We start from the raw sequence: 18,481 nt of genomic DNA on the forward strand, positions 1-18,481 counted from the left end.
CATACAATTTTAATTTGAGCAAAAATTAAGTTTAAATTAACAATTAGACATTATGGTGCAAGAAATGATTAGGACGCCTAGTGAAAGTTTCTCTTTAACTTAGATTGACACTGCAAATTCTTTTAAGGTGTGTGTGGGTAATATCTTATTTGTGTCATTTTGTAGTAAAATGACATCTAAGAGTATTATTGTCCACTTGAACAAAGGGAAGAAGTTGGAGGGAGAGAACTATGACATTTGACATCCTAATATCCAATATGTCTTGATTGAGCAGAAGGTTTTGGACACTTTAACTCATTCCCTAATTGAGTCTGAGAAAGGGAACTCAAAACAGAACCAAAAGGATTAAGAGGGTTTTAATAATTGGCCCAAGAAGGATCGAAGTGCGTGTTTTACTATTTAAGCAGCATGCACAACAACCTTATCGATGAGTTCAAGGAGTACAACACTACTCAAAATATGCGCTAAGCACTAAAAGTGAAGTTCATGAGAAATTCTGTTACGAGGTTGCGTGAATTGACTATGAGGTTTGATTCCTATAAGATGCGCTCTAAACACACGATAAATCAATATTATAGAGTAATGTTACATGAACTCAATGTGGCCAAAAAAACCTTGACTAATGAGCAACAAGTCCAGGCGGTGATATGCTCGTTACACAACCCTTGGGTAACAATGAGCCATAATTTGATGCCCAATGAGAACATCAAAACCTTTGGTAATGTGTTGTGTCACTTGAAACTTAAGCCCAAGCATTCATCCTATGTGACTGAATTTGGCTCACGCAAAGCATTTAAGCCCGAGCATAAAAACACAAAGATTGGCGTAGCTACTAGACATGTACAGGAGTTAGGACCTTTTAAGCACAACAAGAGAGGCAAGCGGGAGAAGAACAAGTCTAAGCTAGACTGCTTCAATTGTGGAAAGAAATGTCATTTCGCTCGTGACTGCACTGAACCAAAGAAGGTACAATCTGACAATTTTCTATGTGTTTATGTAATAAGTCATGTGATGGTTCTCACTCCCATTCTATGTGGAATGTTGATTCAAAAGCGACTGAGCACGTAGCTCGAGATAGAGTCAGAATTTTGGAGTATTACTGAATTCTAGTTGAGAGTCATGATATCAATGTGGGAAATGAAGATAACGTGGAGGTGTTGGGAGTTGGTACCTACAAGCTAGACTTGCGAGGCGGTTGCACTCTCTTACTCAATTATGAGTTATATACTGCCGAAATACGATGAAACTTACATTCTGTAGTTACTTTAGGTGAACTTGATTTCTGTATTTTATTTTAAAATAATGGTGTTTCCATATTTTTGGGCAATGTTTTTTTATGGTTGTACTTTTTTTTTCATACGGTTTTATGATAATGGACTTGGATTATTCAAGTGTGAATGAATCCACTATTTTTTTACTGTATTTGATAATTTAGATTCATATACATGGCATCGGTGGCGGATCCCCGTTGTGCTTAATGGGGCATTGGCTTCCCAAAAAATTTATAATCCTCCAATGCTATATAATCCTCAAATCCATTATTTTCCTATTGTCCCAAAATCTTGTATAATTTCTATATATTATCAATATCAAAAGATGTGGTCTTACCAAAATTAAATTAAAACCAAGTTTAGGGTAATAATGGAGCAAACAAACCTACCAATGTTATTATATTGAGGAGATACACTTTCCACTATAGCCTATATCTTTAATCGAGTTCCCTCAAAGTCAGTACCTTACACTTCATATGAACTTTGGACCGATAAAAAACCCAACTTGAGTAACTTTCGACAATAAGGTTCAATAGGCTTCGTTCATGATTCTTCTCATAAATATGGGGGAAGTTTGGCCTGAAAGGAAGAATTATCTCTTTATAAGGTATCTTGCCCGCTCTAAGTGATATGTATTGATTAGTGAACAACTAGAAGAAATTGTGTCTGAAATTGACTCACGAGATGTGAATTTCATCGATTATAAATTTTCAATTATGGGTGAGTTTGATAGGAGTTTAGACTTCAAGAAGTTGTGGATTAAAAGGAAGCCTCTCCAAGCATTCTAGTTGAGAATAAGGGAATTTCTCAAGCTCCTAAGAATAATGGGAGTGAATTGGCTCCAAGTGGTATCACACCATTTGTTGGTCATCCACATTAGCCTCAACCACGTAAAAACTCTAAGTGAAAATGTTCTCCGTCGTTGATTTGAAATTGAATGGAAAACTTTCATGGTGGCTCTATAAGATGATGATGAGCTTAGAACCATGCCAAAAGCTCTTTCATCTTCTACTAATGATGAGTGGATGAAACCATTAAATAATTAATGAAGTCTATGAGGACTAATCAGGTATGGAATCTGGTAGATTGATCGCTGCCATTGAGAACAGATAGGTTCTAAAGGTCAAAAGCAGAGCGGCGCCGAGAGGGGGGGGGGGGGAAAGGATTGATAGAAAGATAGAAAGCTCGCATCTTGGTAAAATGATATACCTAATAAGAAGGTGTAGACTATAAGGAAATATTTTCGCAAGTAATAAGGTTTGTCTCAATTCACATAATTCTAGTCATAGTAGCATATTTAGATTTGGAACTCTATTAGATGAATGTTAAGAAGACTTTTCTCAATGGCGAACTAGATGAAAAAATCTATATGAATGAACTCATAGACTTTATGGTCAAAGTTCAAGAGCGCAAAATGTACAAGTTCAAATGATCTATATATGACCTAAATAAATCATCTAGAACTTGGTATATCAGATTCCATCGAGATATTCTTATGAATGAGTTTAAGATAATCACAAAAGACCATTGTGTCCATGTGAGACAATGTAAAAAGATTTTCATACTGTTATCATTACGTTGATGATATCATATTGGCTGGAAATGATAAGGGGATGATTGTCACCACTTAAGAGTAAGGGTGTAACCGGTTCGGTCCGGTCCGGTTTTGGACAAAATTTAAGAGCGAACCGGTATGTACCGGTTTTATATTTTTCAAAACCGATTACGTCCCGATTACCCTCCTAAACCGGTACCTCCAGTTTTACCGATTTCCAGTTCGGTCCAGTCCAGCTTTTTGGTTTTTTAAAAATGTAAAAAATATATAATAAAATGTTACTTCTTATGATAAAATATTATTAATAATTTAATATATATTATGTTTAAATCATATGATCAATTAAATTTTCATCTTTAAAATTAAAATTTTATTTTATAAATTATAATAACATTATCTTATATATAATTATATTAATAACATATGATCAAACAAATTACAAATGTTCATATTTAAGATTAACATTTTACATTATAATTTATAAATTATAATATGAAACTATTTCATATATGATATATAATTATATATATATAATTTAATATATAATTAAAACTTACATATATAAATATTTTGTATAATATATAAAATTAATTTTTATATATATATTTTTTCCAACAGATCCGTTTTTGTCCGGTCCAGTCCAGAAAACTATGGAATCGAAATCGGATCTAATCTAGCCGGTTTTCATAATATAGGAACCGGTTCCAGACTGGACCGGTTCGGTTCGATTCGGTCTGGACCGGTTTTCTGGTTTAACTTTACACCCCTACTTGGGTGTGACTGTCTCTTAACTTTGAAATGAAGGATATGGCGTAGCATAATACATTTTGGGATTAAGATTTATAGAGATCTTTCAAAGATGCTTCTATGTTTGTTTCAACATACTTACATAAAGAAGGTTCTTAAACGCTTCCAAATGAGTGCTTGTAAACCTATTCACACCAATATTGCTAAAGTCAAGAGCTTATGCCAAGAAATGTGTCCAAAGACTCCAAGAGATCTTGCCCGCTCTTTCAAAGATAGCCCGTGTTTCCAATGCTACCGCTATTGGTAGCCTGATATACGCAGTGATGTGTACTCAGTCTGACATATGTTATGTAGTTGACTTGTTCGGTAGATTCCAATCTAACTCCAAACTAGCTCATTGGAAAGCAGTCAAGAAGATTTTGAGATACCTCAAAAGAATTGTAGACTATGTATTATGCTATCAAGGTTCAAATTTGTAGTTGAAATTTGTAGTTGAAAGGTTACAACGATGCTGATTGGGGTAGTCACCTAGTTGAGCCCAAATGGACAACTAGGTATGTTTTCTTACTGAATAATGGCGCCATTACATGGAATAGAAAAAAAAAAATAACAATGTATAGTCTTATCCACCATGGCGGAGGAGCACATAGTTTGTTAGGCAGCAGTTCAAAGGTTGTTTGGTTGAGGAGGATCCTTCAAGACCTAGATGTTGGCGTCGATACTTCTGATCCAATGACAATTTTTTGTGATAGCATGACTGCTCTCTCATATGCGAAGAGCTCATATGCTAAGAATCCAAAGTATCATTGAAGAACCAAACACATTGATATCCAATACCACTGCATCAGAGACATTGTGGCACAAAGGGAAGTCCTGAAACATCTTTATATGAGTCGCACGGTTGCTGATCCCTGACAAAGCCCATAGCAAAATAAACTTTTACAGCTCATGGTAGGAGTTTAAAACTACAAAAACTGTAATTATAATTTATTTTTTAGTTGACAAAATAATGTAAATTTTCCTTTAAGATATTAATACAATATGATATTTATTTTGAATTTGCCTTTATCATATGGTATGACTTGTACATACACACATGCTATGTCAGTAGGCTTAGATTAGCCCACTCACACAAACGATCACCTTTGACGTTACAAAGATGTATGAAGCAAAGATTAGACATTGTGCCACTTGGAACTTGTTCAGAAATGGAAAAGTTGCATGACACAAAAAATATGTCGTCTTAGTGGAAGCTAAGATGAGGTTCATCATATTTAAGAGGACCGTACATGGACAACCCCACACTCCATGTAGCTTGTTGTTAGCCATATGTTAGATCCTCTTTGGCACCTTGGAGGCGAACAAACAGAGAGACTTGGGTCAGACACGAGAATGGTGTCTGGACTAAGATCTGTACAGTGTTTGATACAGACATAAGCTCTTTGAAAAATAGTGATCCACTATAGTATGTATTTCATACTAGATGTTCTTATTCGACTAGATGTGGAAGTGAGTGAATGGTTCCTTGTTTCTTCACTATATGAGTCATATTCTTACTTTTGAGTGCCCTACTTGACCTTTGCCTATATCATAAGATGGAGATTCTAATGTTTGCTATTATAGCATGTCAACTATGGCCATGATTGATAAAGTCTAAAGAGATATTATTGGGAAAGCAGTTGGACTAAAGTTGACTGACATGAGAGTGAAAGGAAGGCTATTCGACAACGCATCATCGGTTGTGTTTGCTGACGTCAAACTTTAGCACTATAATGTGGTAGTGACAAAAGTTTTGAACCCATAGTGATGATTTAGAAGTGATCAAGCATAATTTTGAGTTTTTTAAAATAAAATAAAAACTTGAGTGGGATTGAATATATTTGATTAGATGCAATTAAATGAGTCTAAGGCATATGAGAAACGCTAAAAATGTTGTTATACTGATCTTCTCTAGGAGAGATTTGGTATAGTACTTCCACACACATTTTTTCAAGTGTGCTCAATGGTTGCATAGCCCATTTGCTTATATGAACAAGAAACACATTAAAATATTCATGTTTGGGACATGCCTACTATGGGCGAGTGAGAGATGTAATAAAAGAGAGGGGTGCCCTTAGTGGGCATGCCCCTCGTCCTTTACTTTTAGGGTGCCAGGCCGTAATGCTCGGCATAACTTCAAGATTTAAGGAGTAATTAAGGCTGCCAAATGAGGGCTGAGTTGCCCTTCCTAGATTGGTCACAATATTTGTTTTTCACATGTAATTAGTTCTACAAGATTTTATTATCATAGTCTAAATGATGGTGGGATTGCTGCAGGTGCTGGGTTTGTTGACGTTGCTACTACTTGCATCATTCTATACCGCAGAATGAGGAAGGATGTTCATGGAGTGGAGTATGGAACAAGTAATTGGTTGCCACCCTGTAGAGGTTCCCAAACAACGAAAAGCAAATCAACTATCTCCAGAAAACCTGCAGCAAGTCTTTGTATGCATTTCTCATTGATGGACATTAAGCATGGAACAAAGAACTTTGATAAATCTCAAGCTATTGAGGATGGAGGATTTTGGGTAGGTTTATAAAGGTATTAGCGATGGATGGACTCGAGTTGCTATCAAAAGATCATCAAACTCCTTTTCAAAATAAAGGATTCATGAATTTCAGACAGTAATTGAAATGCTTTTAAAGTTGAGAAGCCGTTATTAGTATCGTTGACTAGGTCCTATGAGGAAGTGAAGAGATTATTCTAGAGTGATTTCAAGTCTGTCATTCTCTTTAAGGTGCTCCCTTAGAGTCTATTAGCCATGTTCCAAAAGAAGATAGCATCCGACAACACACACCTCAGAACCTCATGTAAGCTTTGTATTTTTGACATGTACAACACACATTTTCCTTGTATATTTCCTGCCTCTTGTAAAGTCAACTTGTACGAACTCTATTTAAATGATATACATTCTCCTCTGTGCTCATCGTGAGACAGAGTTTCTCAAATCTCTTTTGTCGGGGTGTATGTGGAGACTAGTTTTAGAACAGAAAATTGAGAAACAGAGTGTTTGCTTTATGTGCGCTCGACGTGCACTCGACAGAGGGCTCAAGCGAAGCCCATGAGTTTGCTTAATGTGCGCTTGACAGTGGGCTCGAGAGAAATTCAACCATTGAGTTCGCTCGAATCTTGCGCGACAGTGAGCGTGAGTGAGACACAAGCCCTAGTGTACACTCGACACCCGCTTGACACCCCGCTCGAGCCAATGTTGATTTGGTTGTTCACTTAAGGAGTGGTCGACACGTCGCTTGAGCGATGAACACATATTTTGCCAGATTAGGGTTTTCAGCGTCGTTTGCTATATATATGTCATATTTGGACGACTTTCAGCATATTTTAAGAGAGAAAACTTGTCAAATGGGTGCATCTTGTGTGAGAGAGCAAAAAGCCCTAGAGAGTGTGAGTTGAGATTGAGTGATTACAATCTCTTTTGGTTAATAAAATTTCTGCAGCTCTGTGGACGTGAGCAAATTGCCGAACCACATATATTGTGTGTTGTGTGCTTGATCACGATTGCTTTTACTTTATTTGTCATCGTTGGTGTGTGTGTGTTTTGCACAACATTTCACAACACCTTTAAGACCTCCTTTCTCATGGAAAGGAGATAAACACTGCCAGAAAAATGAAATTCTTTAGGATATTGTTCACCACATGTGAAGGAGAAGATTAATTATGAGTGCTTAAAGAAGTTTGCTGAGATAACATAGTAGTGTTTGGCTAATTAGGTCCTTTATCGGCCATCGATGGGTAATGTGTTATGGATAAGGAACTCTAAGTTTGCACTCCTATTGTAGGAAAATCCAGATGGAGCTAGCAACAGGGATTTGCAAAAGAGAAGGCAAAGGACGCTTATGCTATGCATAATGCCGTGAAAAGCCTTGAGGATGAGAGCAAAGCAAGTTAGGAAATGAATGACTAGAAGCACTAGTATGTACTACTGCTGATGTTTTCTCCCAGCTAGTCGTGAATCCTAGAACTGGAAGGAAGATGAAGCCAATGATACGGCCGAGAACTTTTCTTAAGATTCTTTGTGCAAGCCTCTTTCATTTTCTTTACAGATAGATTATTGACCAATCCAAACATTCTATCAATGCATGACCCGGTGACATGAATATATATGCACGTTTTCTTTTAGTTAATGCTCCCCCCGGTGCATGACTCGATGACATGAAAGGTCATGAAGACGTGTAATGGGAAGATAAAGGGAAAAATTGTAATGCATATAATTATGATTAGGGGTGGGTAGCAGGGCCCTGTCCCGGCTGCCCCACCCCCCGTCTGCCCCGTCCCCGTGTGGAGGGGCGTATCCCCCATCTGCGCCTACAGCGGGGGCGGGGGAGAGATGGGGTGGAGGTCCGCAAATACCATGCCCCGCCCCCGCTTTTATTATATATATGTATTTATATATTAAAAAAACCCCAATGTATGAAATAACGTCGTTTAATGCTTGTGTTTTTTTGTTTACTTAATTACAAATAACTAAACGACGCCGTCGTTTAGTTATCTATTGAGAAACCCCCTCCCCCGCAAAGCCCATTCTCCCTTAGCCCCTTCTCTCTCTCTCTCTCTCTCTCTCTCTCCCCGTTGCGACATCGCCGTCCAAGAGAAAATTCATGGTTATCGTCGTTCCCACTTCACCGTTTCTGCCCGTTTGCATCTCCATCGCCGAAGGTAAAAATTTGCTCTCACTCGACACTCTTAGGCTGCGTTTGGATAGTGAACTGAGTTGAGTTGAGATGATAAAATAATGTTAGAATACTAATTTTTAGTATTATTATTATTTTGGGATTTATAAAAGTTGAATTGTTTATCATATTTTGTGTTGGGATTTAAAAAATTTGTAATGATGAGTTGAGATGAGTGTAGGTTCCAAACAAAGCCTAGTCTCCGATTTTTTGATTTTTTTGTTGAGTTATAGAATGGAGATTGGAGGAAGGATAGGGTTTAATCAGAGATGGAGGATGTGATTGTGTTTGTGAATTGTGTGCTATGAAGACTCGATTGTGCATGTGTTTTGATTATTGATGACTGGTGTGTGTGAATCTGTTTTGTGATAGTGATTTTTGTGGATTTGTAATGTGTTTTGATGATTAAAGGCCGTGATTTGTTGCTAAATTAATTCAGGTTGGAACCCTAAATTAATTTAAGGTTTCAATATACCCTTTTTTCTTTTTTTTGTAAGCACGACCTTTAAATAAAATCATTCTGATTTTTTGGGTGGTTGTTTAGATAAACTTGATGTTCTTACGGCTTCCAAATAGAAGTAACACTTGATTTCGATAAACATGTCCAATTTGTAGTGTTGATTTACATAATTTTGTAATAGAGAGATTCATTGAATGAATGTTAATACACTTGGACAATGTTTCTGGATAGGTTTCTGGATAGTTTTTATAGTTTTTATGTTTCTGGATGGTAAATTTTGCAATATGCTTGAATAAGAATCCTAAGGGGCTGTGATACAAACTTCTGCGAATATAATGGCTATGAAAATCGTCTCTACCAAACACTGCTTAACAAATACTAAGGTTTACAATTTTTACAAGGCTTATCGACATAAGAGTTTTGGGTGGTTGTTCAGATAAGCTACTATTTTTTTTTTATCCTAAGCTACTTTATGCAGCCAACAATTAATTCGTGGAAGACGTGTAAGGAAGTACATTTTATAAAATTTGTGAAGTCTGAATGACTTAATTTACCCTCGGTGGTAGCATAACGTTTTTTTTTTTCCCAAAATAAAAGGAAATGTTAATTTTTTTTGTTTTTTGTTTGTATGTTAATGTTTGGATGTTAATACTTATCTACTTGGATGTTAATTGTTTGGCATGTTGCCATGTTTACTATAATTTCAGATTTGTTGTTTGCTTGAGTTCATGGAGTATCCGGTAGATTCTAGTGTGAGCTTCCCTATCCAGGGTACCCCTACCCCTACCCCTACTCCTATTCTTACTCCTGGCCCAACACCTACCCTTACGCCTACATAACCTTGCCCAGCCCCCAAGCCTAGCAAAAAACATACTTCCATAGTTTGGTCTCATTTAACCAAACTAGAGGGTGATGACCCCCAATAACCCCCAAGCCAAGTGCAACCACTGTGGAAAAATTTATGAATGTCACTATAAGAAACATGGTAGCTCACAATTAAAGGTGTACTTAGAAGAGTAATGCAAAAAAAGTTCAATATTAAGATTATTACAAGAGAACAATCAATCTAGAGTAGAAATTGGACTTAAAAAAATGGCGGATGAGAGCAGTGGGAGTGCAACATTGAGGGGGTATACTAAATATGATTCTGATAAGTGTAGGAGATACCTAGCTCATATGGTCATTATGGACGAACTACCTTTTCAAGTTATTGATGGGAAAAGGTTCCAAGCGTATTCTCACTACTTGGAACCAAGATTTAATCTTTCTTCTCATCACATAGTGGCAAAGGATATAAAAAAACATTATTTGTTTGAAAAAGAGAAGTTGATGGGTCAATTGGCAGGTCAATTTATTTGCCTCACCTCCAATACTTGGACATCAGTCCAAAATTTTAATTATGTCTTTAAATGTACATTTTGTTGATAGTGATTGGACATTGCACAAGAAAATTATAAAACTTTGTCAAATCATTGATCACAAGGGTGAGACAATTAGGAGGGCCTTGGAGGCCGCAATAAAGAAGTGGGGGTTAACATGAATTGTTATAGTCACAAGTTGATAATATCTCGTCTAACGATATTGCATTGGGACATCTTAAGACCTATCTTAGAAAGACAAATAAGACAATCATGAATGGTCAATGTCTGCATGTGACATTTGCGACACATATTCTGAATCTTATTATCGCTGATGGTTTGAAGGATCTTCTTGACTCAATTGCTCAAGTTAGGACTGCTGTGAGATGGGTGAGATCTTCTCATTCAAGATTGGAGAAATTCAAGGTTGCTGCGAAATCTGCGAGTCTAACATCCAAGAACGGTCTTTGTACTGATATGCCTACACGCTAGAACTCAACATTTTTTATGTTAGAGGTGACCCAAGAATATAAGTTGGCATTAGCATTATTGAGTGATAAAGACATCCAATATGTAAAATATTTTGATGATCATGGGGGATTGGGAAAAACCCATGGATGATGATTGTGAAGTTGTATCTATTTTTGTAGATTTTTTGAAACTTTTCTACGGGGTCACCACGACGCTATCTAGCATTTTGTACTCTACATCTCATCAATTCTGTCAGCAAATATGTAAGGTAAAAGAAGAATTAGATGGCATGATCGCAGGTGGTCACATTAGGCTGCGAGAGATGGCATTGATTATGAGGACGAATTATGACAAGTATTGGAGAGATTTCACTAGGGCTAATATTTTGTTATATGTAGCTGTTATCTTTAACCCTCGATTTAAGGTGGATGTCAAGGTATTTGGATTAGAAATTGCGTACGGACAAGCATGAGCAGAGCATATTGCAGCAAGGATTAAGGAAACCCTTAGTAAATTATTTGATGAGTTTACCGTATTGCAGGGTTGTAATATTGTGACACCTACACCTACACCTCCCACAAGTTCCAGAAGCCGAGGATGAGAAAGACGTAGATTGGACTGGGGTGAAAGGTTGGAGCAAACCCCCTTTGTCCAGAGTTCTACAGAGGCTCAATCAGAAATAGATAGATACTTGGCAGCAGAGCTTCAACCATTTTCACGAGAGTTTGATATATCAAGTTGGTGGAAGGTGAATGCCGTGAAATATCCCGTCCTTGGAGAGATAGCCTGTAGTCTTTTGGTCATCTCTATTAGCATCGTAGCCTTAGAGTCGGCCTTTAGCACCAGAGTCTTAGAGTAAGCCTTTAGCACCAAAGGGCGTGTATTATTTCGGAGTTCATTAGCTTCTACCATTGTGGAGGCTTTGATTTGCACACGCAGAATTGGATTATAGGGACTCTAATTCATATTCCGGATGTTCTTGACTATGAAGAGGCTGACGTCGAGGAGGAGGGTGGTGATCAGCTTGGATTTAGTAATCGTGGGACCTGAATTTCATTTTCTTTATCTTTATTTATTTATTTTAATTTAATTGGTATTAATTTCAAATTTAATTGTTATAGTAATATATGAGAAGGCGTTTATGGCTATCTATAATGCAGCACGACTTTATATGTATTGGACCCACCATTGCCATAGTTTGCACAATTTGTCCCTTAATTGTTTTTTACATTTATAATTTTATATAATATTTTAGTATCTATTTATTTTGCTTGTATATTTTTTAGTTTTTATATTCTCAATATACATATGCCAAATCCTAATCGTAAGGATCCAATGATCTATGCTCATCTTCATCCCAATGACTCAATCTCATCTTGGTCAGTATTTTTAATATTTTGTATTTTAAATTTTTGTTTTATGTTTATAACTTTATAATTCAAATTTGATTTATTTTAATATTGCAGGTTTTATAACTTTTATGATCTTGATTCTTAGTCTCATAGTAGTCGACACAACTCAGTGAACTCATCGTGACCCCAAATTGATCAAATTTTAAATGTAATGATTTTGTTAATTTACAATTAATTGTAATATTGCTACAATAATTAATAGTACAATTTATAATATTTACTATTTTTAAATGAGTTTGTAATATTGTAAATTTGTAATAGTTTTAGTTCTCTTAATTTGTATAATTGTAATAACTTAGTGTTAGTTGAAACATAGTATATAGTTAATAGTTCTATCCATATAATTTATTTTTTATTTTTATTTTTTAAATATATTTATTTTTTAGTTAAATTCTGGACATAAAATGATCCAAAAACATATTTGATTGTGTTAATAAGTGAACATGGCCCAGTTCGGGGCGGACAGATGCAAGTCTACCTTGCATCCCGTGCAACGAACGGGAAACTCTGCCCCCGCATGAACAGGGGCGGAGTGCTAGGAAAAATTTCCCACTCCCACCCATGCGGGGGCAGGGGCAGGTAATTATGATAGTGTTACCATTATTGATGCAACCTATTAAACATGTGCGCCCCACGTATATTTCAATCGGGTATGCCAGTTTTCAAGCATTGATGAAAAGACTGGCATTGTTTGTAGACAGTGGGAGGGTTCTCAAAGTCCATGGTATTTATAGATTGTACATCAGTGCAAAAATATCGAACTTAATTTCGAGACTCTAAAGGGAGGAGGCATTCTATTCCTAATTTCCTAGAACTATGTAATTATTTTTGTCCTTACAGCGCCCATGTGCTCTTAAATGCCAATAGATGATGCAAAAAATGACAACACAGCCATTGGAGGTCTTATCAGATCTCAATATTTAGAGACAATCAAGGCACCAAACAGCCATAAAGATAAAAGATCTAGCTAGTGGGTTTTCTCATTACTCTCTACGTACGTACGTACATACATACATACATACATACATAGATACATACAGAAATTCAGCTCGACAATGTCCAACACAGTAATATACAACCGGGCTTCTGGTGTTTTACCTCAGTTTCTGTTCTTGAGCAGTGAGCGCTTACGCCAACATCCAACCTCTTTTGGCAACTGAGAGACAGAGAGAGAGAGAGAGAGAATCCCGTGCTACTGCTTCTTCTCTCAATATTTTGTAAGTTATTCCATCCCAACCAGCCACTCTGTATTGCTCCAATCATCCTTAGAAAGAAGACCCCTCGTCTTCAGATCTAGTATAAGAAAACTTCTATCTCTCTATCTCTTCTGTGTGGAAAAAAGAAAACAACTGTGAGAGGAAGATAGACAACACGGACTGTTAAAGAAGCATCATGTTTCAGACCTTCCATGCACCAGCCCAGCATGTAACAGTAGCTTTTGACTCGATTGGGAAGTCTAAAATAAGACCCAAGTGAAAAGGAGCCCAACAAAAACTCATAGGGTTTTAAAAGAGAGAACAGTCCATTGTGTCCCGATCTTCTGCTAAAGTAGAATATCAAGCCATGGCTGCAACTTGTTCTGAAATAACTTGATTAAAATATCTCCTGACAGATTTACAAGTCCCTCATGAACAAGCTGCTACTCTTCACTGTGATAATCAAGCAGCCTTGCACGTTGCATCTAACCCTGTGTCCCATGAACAAACCAAACATATTGAGTTAGATTGTCATCTCATTAGAGAAAAGATTTTGGAGGGTAGTATTCAAACTGGTCATATTCCTACTAAGTTGCAGTTAGCCGATGTGTTCACAAAAGCACTTCCTGCTTACCTTCTCATTTCACATCTCTGCAAGACGGGAATGGTCAATTACTATTCTTCATCATGTGGGGGCGATTGGATTATGACAGTGGAGTTGCAACAAATGAAGTTTTTGGAGCAAAGGCAACAAGCTCCTGCCATGAAATTAGAGCAGCACACAGAATAATTTCAGCTAATGCAATTATCTGAGCAGTGTATTGGCTATGCTGATGTTGTGGATATTTTCTGTATATTCTTTTTGTAGTTAAGTTAGTTATTTTTTGTCCTTTGTGCTCAGTTGTTTTACATGCAAAGCTGGTTGGACAGCAGCATGTGCCGCTGTTTTCTTCTGTACAGTTTTAGGGAGATGTTGTTAGAGGTGCCTTTGGTATTTTTTTTTTCCTTTTATACTGCATCTTTGTTCATTCAATCCAAGGAGAAATACAAGAGTTTTCTTTCGAATATGAAACTCTCATTTTCCTCTCATATTTCTCGTCTTCTTTTCTGCCTTCCCAAGAGCTACTCTCACCTTCTTTTCTTACAAGACACAGTTTCTCAAATCCCTTTAAGACCGCCTTTCTCGTGGAAAGGGAGATTAGAAATATTTATTGGAGCTGCGAGGTTCATGAAGTTAGTCTTGAAGATTGACACTGCCAGAAAAATGAAATTCTTTAGGATATTGTTGATCTACATGTGAAGGAAAAGATTAATTCTACATGTGAAGGAAAAGATTAATTCTGAGTGCTTGAAGAAGTTTACTGAGATAGCGGAGTAGCGTTCAACTGATTAAGTTCTTTATCGGCCATCGATGGGTAATGTGCTATGGATATGGAACTCTGAGTTCGCACTCCTGTTTAGGAAAATCCAGATGGAGCTAGCAACAGGGATTTGCAAAAGAGAAGGCAAAGGACGCTTATGGTATGCATAATGCCGTGACAAGCCTTGAGGAGAAGAGCAAAGCAGGTTAGAAAATGAATGACTTGAAGCACTAGTACGTACTGCTGAAGTTTTCTCACGGCTAGTCGTCGTGAATCCTAGAACTAGATGGAAGATGAAGCCAATGATACGGCCGGGAACTTTTCTTGGGATTGTTTGTGCAAGCCTCCTTCATTTTCTTTGCAGATTAGATTATTGATCAATACAAACATTCTATCAATGCGTGATCCGGTGACATGAATATACACTGCATAGGCGTTTTCTTTTAGTTAATGCTCCCACCCGTTGCATGACCCGGTGACATGAGAGGTCATGAAGACGTGCAATGGGAAGATAAAGGGACAACTGTACTACTGCATATAATAATTATTTTGGTGTTACCATTATTGATGCAATCAGGTATGCCAGTTTTCAAGCATTATAAAAGACTGGCACTGTTTGTAGACAGTGGGAGGGTTCTCAAAGTCAATGGTATTTATAGATAGTTCATCAGTGCAAAAGTATCAAACGTAAGGCCAGTTTGGATAATAAAAATATTTGAGAAGTATTAAAAATATTTATGAATAATTATAAATAAAAATTAGAGTGAATTTGTAAGTCCCATTAAGAATATTTTAAATTATTTGAATATATGAAATATATTGAGTTGTTGACTTTTAGATAGGTAATAAAAAAATATATGAGTCCCGTAAATATTATAGTTATTTTATTTTTAGTAATAAATATTATAGTAATTTTATAATAGTCATAAATATTATAATGATTTTATTTTATATATAATAGTTATAAATATTTTAATGATTTTATTTTTAATTTATATATAATAGTAATAAATATTATAGTAATTTTATTTTTATATATATATTAGTAATAAATATTATAATTAATTTTTTTATATATATCAATGATAAATATTATAGTAAATTTTTTTTTCTTTTCTCATTTTTTCTTTCCTCTGACCTGATTCACCCCACGCCCGAAATGGGATTTGAGCCCAGCCCGGCACCGCCCATTCTCACCTCCACCACTGACAACTTCACCTAACGCCCTCGACTCCCCCACTTCACCTAATGCCCGCGACTCTCCCAGCCACCATCAATCTCCCCCACACGCAACGTTACGTCCCTGCAGTAACCCAACCGAAATGGAAGAATTTTCAATCTCCCTCTTCGTCGCACACACACAAACTACTCTCTCCCCTCAACCTCTTCGTCGACCACCTCTGGCTGTTTTTGAGAAAGAACGTGTGTGAAAGGTGCAAAGAGAAAGGGAGAGAGAAAGGTGCGAAGAGAGAGAAAGGGAGGGAAAAGGATGCGTGCAAAGAGGGAGAAAAGGAGAGCGAAGAGTGCAAAGAGAGAGAGAGGGAGAAGGGTGGGTGCAAAGAGAGAGAGAGAGAGAGGGAGAGCAAAAGCAAAGAGTGCAAAGAGAAAGTGAGGGAGAGAGGTCTCTGGGCCGTACGAGAATAGAGTGCGAAGAACATTTAAATGTAAAATACTTTTCATCCGTACAAGAACTATCAAGAGTATCTCAAAGTAGTTAGACACTCAAACGTAACCTTAATTTCGAGACTCTAAAGAGAGGAGGCATTCTATTCCTAATTTCCTAGAACTATATAATTTCTCTAGCCCTTACAGAGCCCATGTGCTCTTCAATGCAAAAAATGACAACACAGCCATTGGACTTCTCAGACGAGTCAGATCTCAATATTTAGAGACAATCAAGGCACCAAGCAACCATAAGATAAAGATCTAGCTAGTGGGTTTTCTCATTACTCTCTAGATACATACATACATACATAAATACATACAGAAATTCACCTCGACAACGCCCCCAACATAGTTACATACAACCGGGCTTCTGGTGTTTTACCACAGTTTCTGTTCTTGAGCAGTGAGCGTTTACGCCAACATCCAACCTCTTTTCGCAACTGAGAGAGAGAGAGAGAGGGAGGGAGAGTCCCGTGCTACTGCTTTTTCTTTCAATATTTTGTATTCCATCCCAACCAGCCACTGCTGACACTCCGTATTGCTCCAATCATCCTTAGAAAGAAGACCCCACGTCTTCAGATCTAGTGTAAGAAAACTTCTATCTCTTCTGTGTGGAAAAAAGAAAACAACTGTGAGAGGAAGATAGAGCACACGGACTGTTAAAGAAGCATCATGTTTCAGATCTTCCATGCACCAGCCACGCATGTAACAGTAGCTTTTGACTCGATCGGGGAGTCTAAAATAAGACAGAAGTGAAATGGAACCCAACAAAAACTCATAGGGTTTTAAAAGAGAGAACAGAAGGTTCACTGGACAGTCTCGGCTATAAATGCTAGGTTTTAAAATGCTAATTAATATTGTGACGGGGTTTTATTCGAGGGAGTCCTGAATTTCTTGGGGTTCATGGATTCTTTGCTTTGGTTTGGTATTTTAATCATTTAGCAAAATGTTTCAATTACTTCATGCCCTTTGGACTTGTTTGCTGTTCAGCAGAACTTAGCAGACTTGAATGCAAGTGGGTACATAAAAGAGTTTGAGTAAGTAAAGCTGATGATTTGGCGGCTCTTCAAAGGCTTTCCTCCATTAACCAAGCAATCATCATAGGATAGCCTCTTGAAGGTTCTTGGATTTATTATTCTTGCAGACGCAAACCAACCACAGTGCAGACGAATCTTTGAAGGAGCACATCCGGAAACACAAGTGTTGACTATCTGGACTATGTACCTTGGGATTCCAGATGTGGTATCTCTACTTTGTGAGATGCTTATATCTCTATTCGTGCAACCGCCTTAAGAGAACAAAACAAAACAAAACAAAACAAAACATCAAAATATGGAGTTGGGGTGCTTGGACAAACCATACGAGTCTCACAACATTTGACAAAAAAGAAAATGGTTTCTTCGTGGGTATTAAAGTCGAGAGAACAAGCTATATTTAGCCCAAAAAGGTGACATAGAAATTAAATTTTTACCATGCACCATAAGCTCTCTGTAGCTTGAGTATGCCTTTTCTGACTTTACATGTACCTTTCTTGAATGGTTGTTATCTCCACGGAATGAATGTTTAAACTCCGTACTAGAAGCTGCTGCAAAGATTATAGAATCATGGGAACTTGTCCTCAGATTTAGATTCCGAAAAGAAGGTTAAAAGAGAAACTAGCTAGAAAGATAGCAGAGAAATTTCTTTAGTACCTGAATGCAGTCCAAGATTGCAGAATGCAATGATAAGCATCATCAAGTAGAGGATGGAGACATGATAAGAGAGCATGATAGTTCTTGATCGAGTAGCAGAATGTTCTAGTTCTTAGATATTATTGGCAGTTTGGCTGCTCGTGAGATACCCTTGCTTCTCATGTCATCTTGCTTGAAGAAAATCAAATTTCAATCACTATGAGAACAATGAAGAAAAAGGTGAGAAGTTGGGTACATGTGGTAGTTGCCCCCTGGAGTGGTATATAAGTACATGGAGCGTGCAAAGGTCTAGCTTATTAACAAAAGAACTGCGCAAACGCAGGCTAGGGAGAGTGAGGACCACCCTCTCAGTTTCATCCTAGTTAAGAGTCTCGTTCGTCCAGTTCCACTGCCTTAATTCTTTCCATGACAAAAGACAGGGGCCATTTAATGTAGAATAGTAAAAGTGACTTTCAGATCATCCGACAATTTAAAATTACTTTTCGATCCTGTCCCCGAAACTGAGAATTACCATGCTAACTATCTCTACTCACATACCTACTCAAATTAAGGAGAAGTGAGAACAGATT

General features: G+C 37.1%; 1 protein-coding gene across 3 annotated transcripts; it reads right to left on the reverse strand.

The window, feature by feature from the left end:
- Positions 1-13,024: 13,024 nt before the first annotated feature.
- Positions 13,025-18,253, reverse strand: LOC121250045 (protein TAPETUM DETERMINANT 1-like). 3 transcript variants are annotated; one of them, XR_005937698.1, is made up of 4 exons: positions 17,913-18,240; positions 17,693-17,806; positions 16,738-17,509; positions 13,025-13,242 (listed from the first exon to the last, which is right to left on the reverse strand). XR_005937698.1 is itself a non-coding variant. In XM_041148975.1 (3 exons), exons 1-3 carry the CDS (start codon positions 17,986-17,988, stop codon positions 17,208-17,210), a joined length of 489 nt encoding a protein of 162 aa, XP_041004909.1. In that variant the 5' UTR covers positions 17,989-18,253; the 3' UTR covers positions 16,558-17,207. The 3 variants fall into 3 exon arrangements, 2 of the variants coding, with proteins under 2 accessions (XP_041004909.1, XP_041004895.1); XM_041148975.1 differs by lacking the exon at positions 13,025-13,242 and having other exon boundaries at positions 16,558-17,509; positions 17,693-17,803; positions 17,913-18,253; XM_041148961.1 differs by lacking the exon at positions 13,025-13,242 and having other exon boundaries at positions 16,558-17,509.
- Positions 18,254-18,481: the final 228 nt, after the last annotated feature.

The sequence above is a fragment of the Juglans microcarpa x Juglans regia genome, chromosome 1D (assembly GCF_004785595.1).
Source record: "Juglans microcarpa x Juglans regia isolate MS1-56 chromosome 1D, Jm3101_v1.0, whole genome shotgun sequence".
Lineage (NCBI taxonomy): Eukaryota > Viridiplantae > Streptophyta > Magnoliopsida > Fagales > Juglandaceae > Juglans > Juglans microcarpa x Juglans regia.

Coding starts and splice junctions, on each gene's coding strand:
- LOC121250045 (XM_041148961.1), bottom strand. CDS start 17,988: ATGCTCTCTTATCATGTCTCCATCCTCTACTTGATGATGCTTATCATT. Junction 17,807..17,912: donor CAATCTTGGACTGCATTCAG/GTACTAAAGAAA, acceptor TAATCTTTGCAG/CAGCTTCTAGTACGGAGTTT. Junction 17,510..17,692: donor CAGAGAGCTTATGGTGCATG/GTAAAAATTTAA, acceptor TGTTCTCTTAAG/GCGGTTGCACGAATAGAGAT.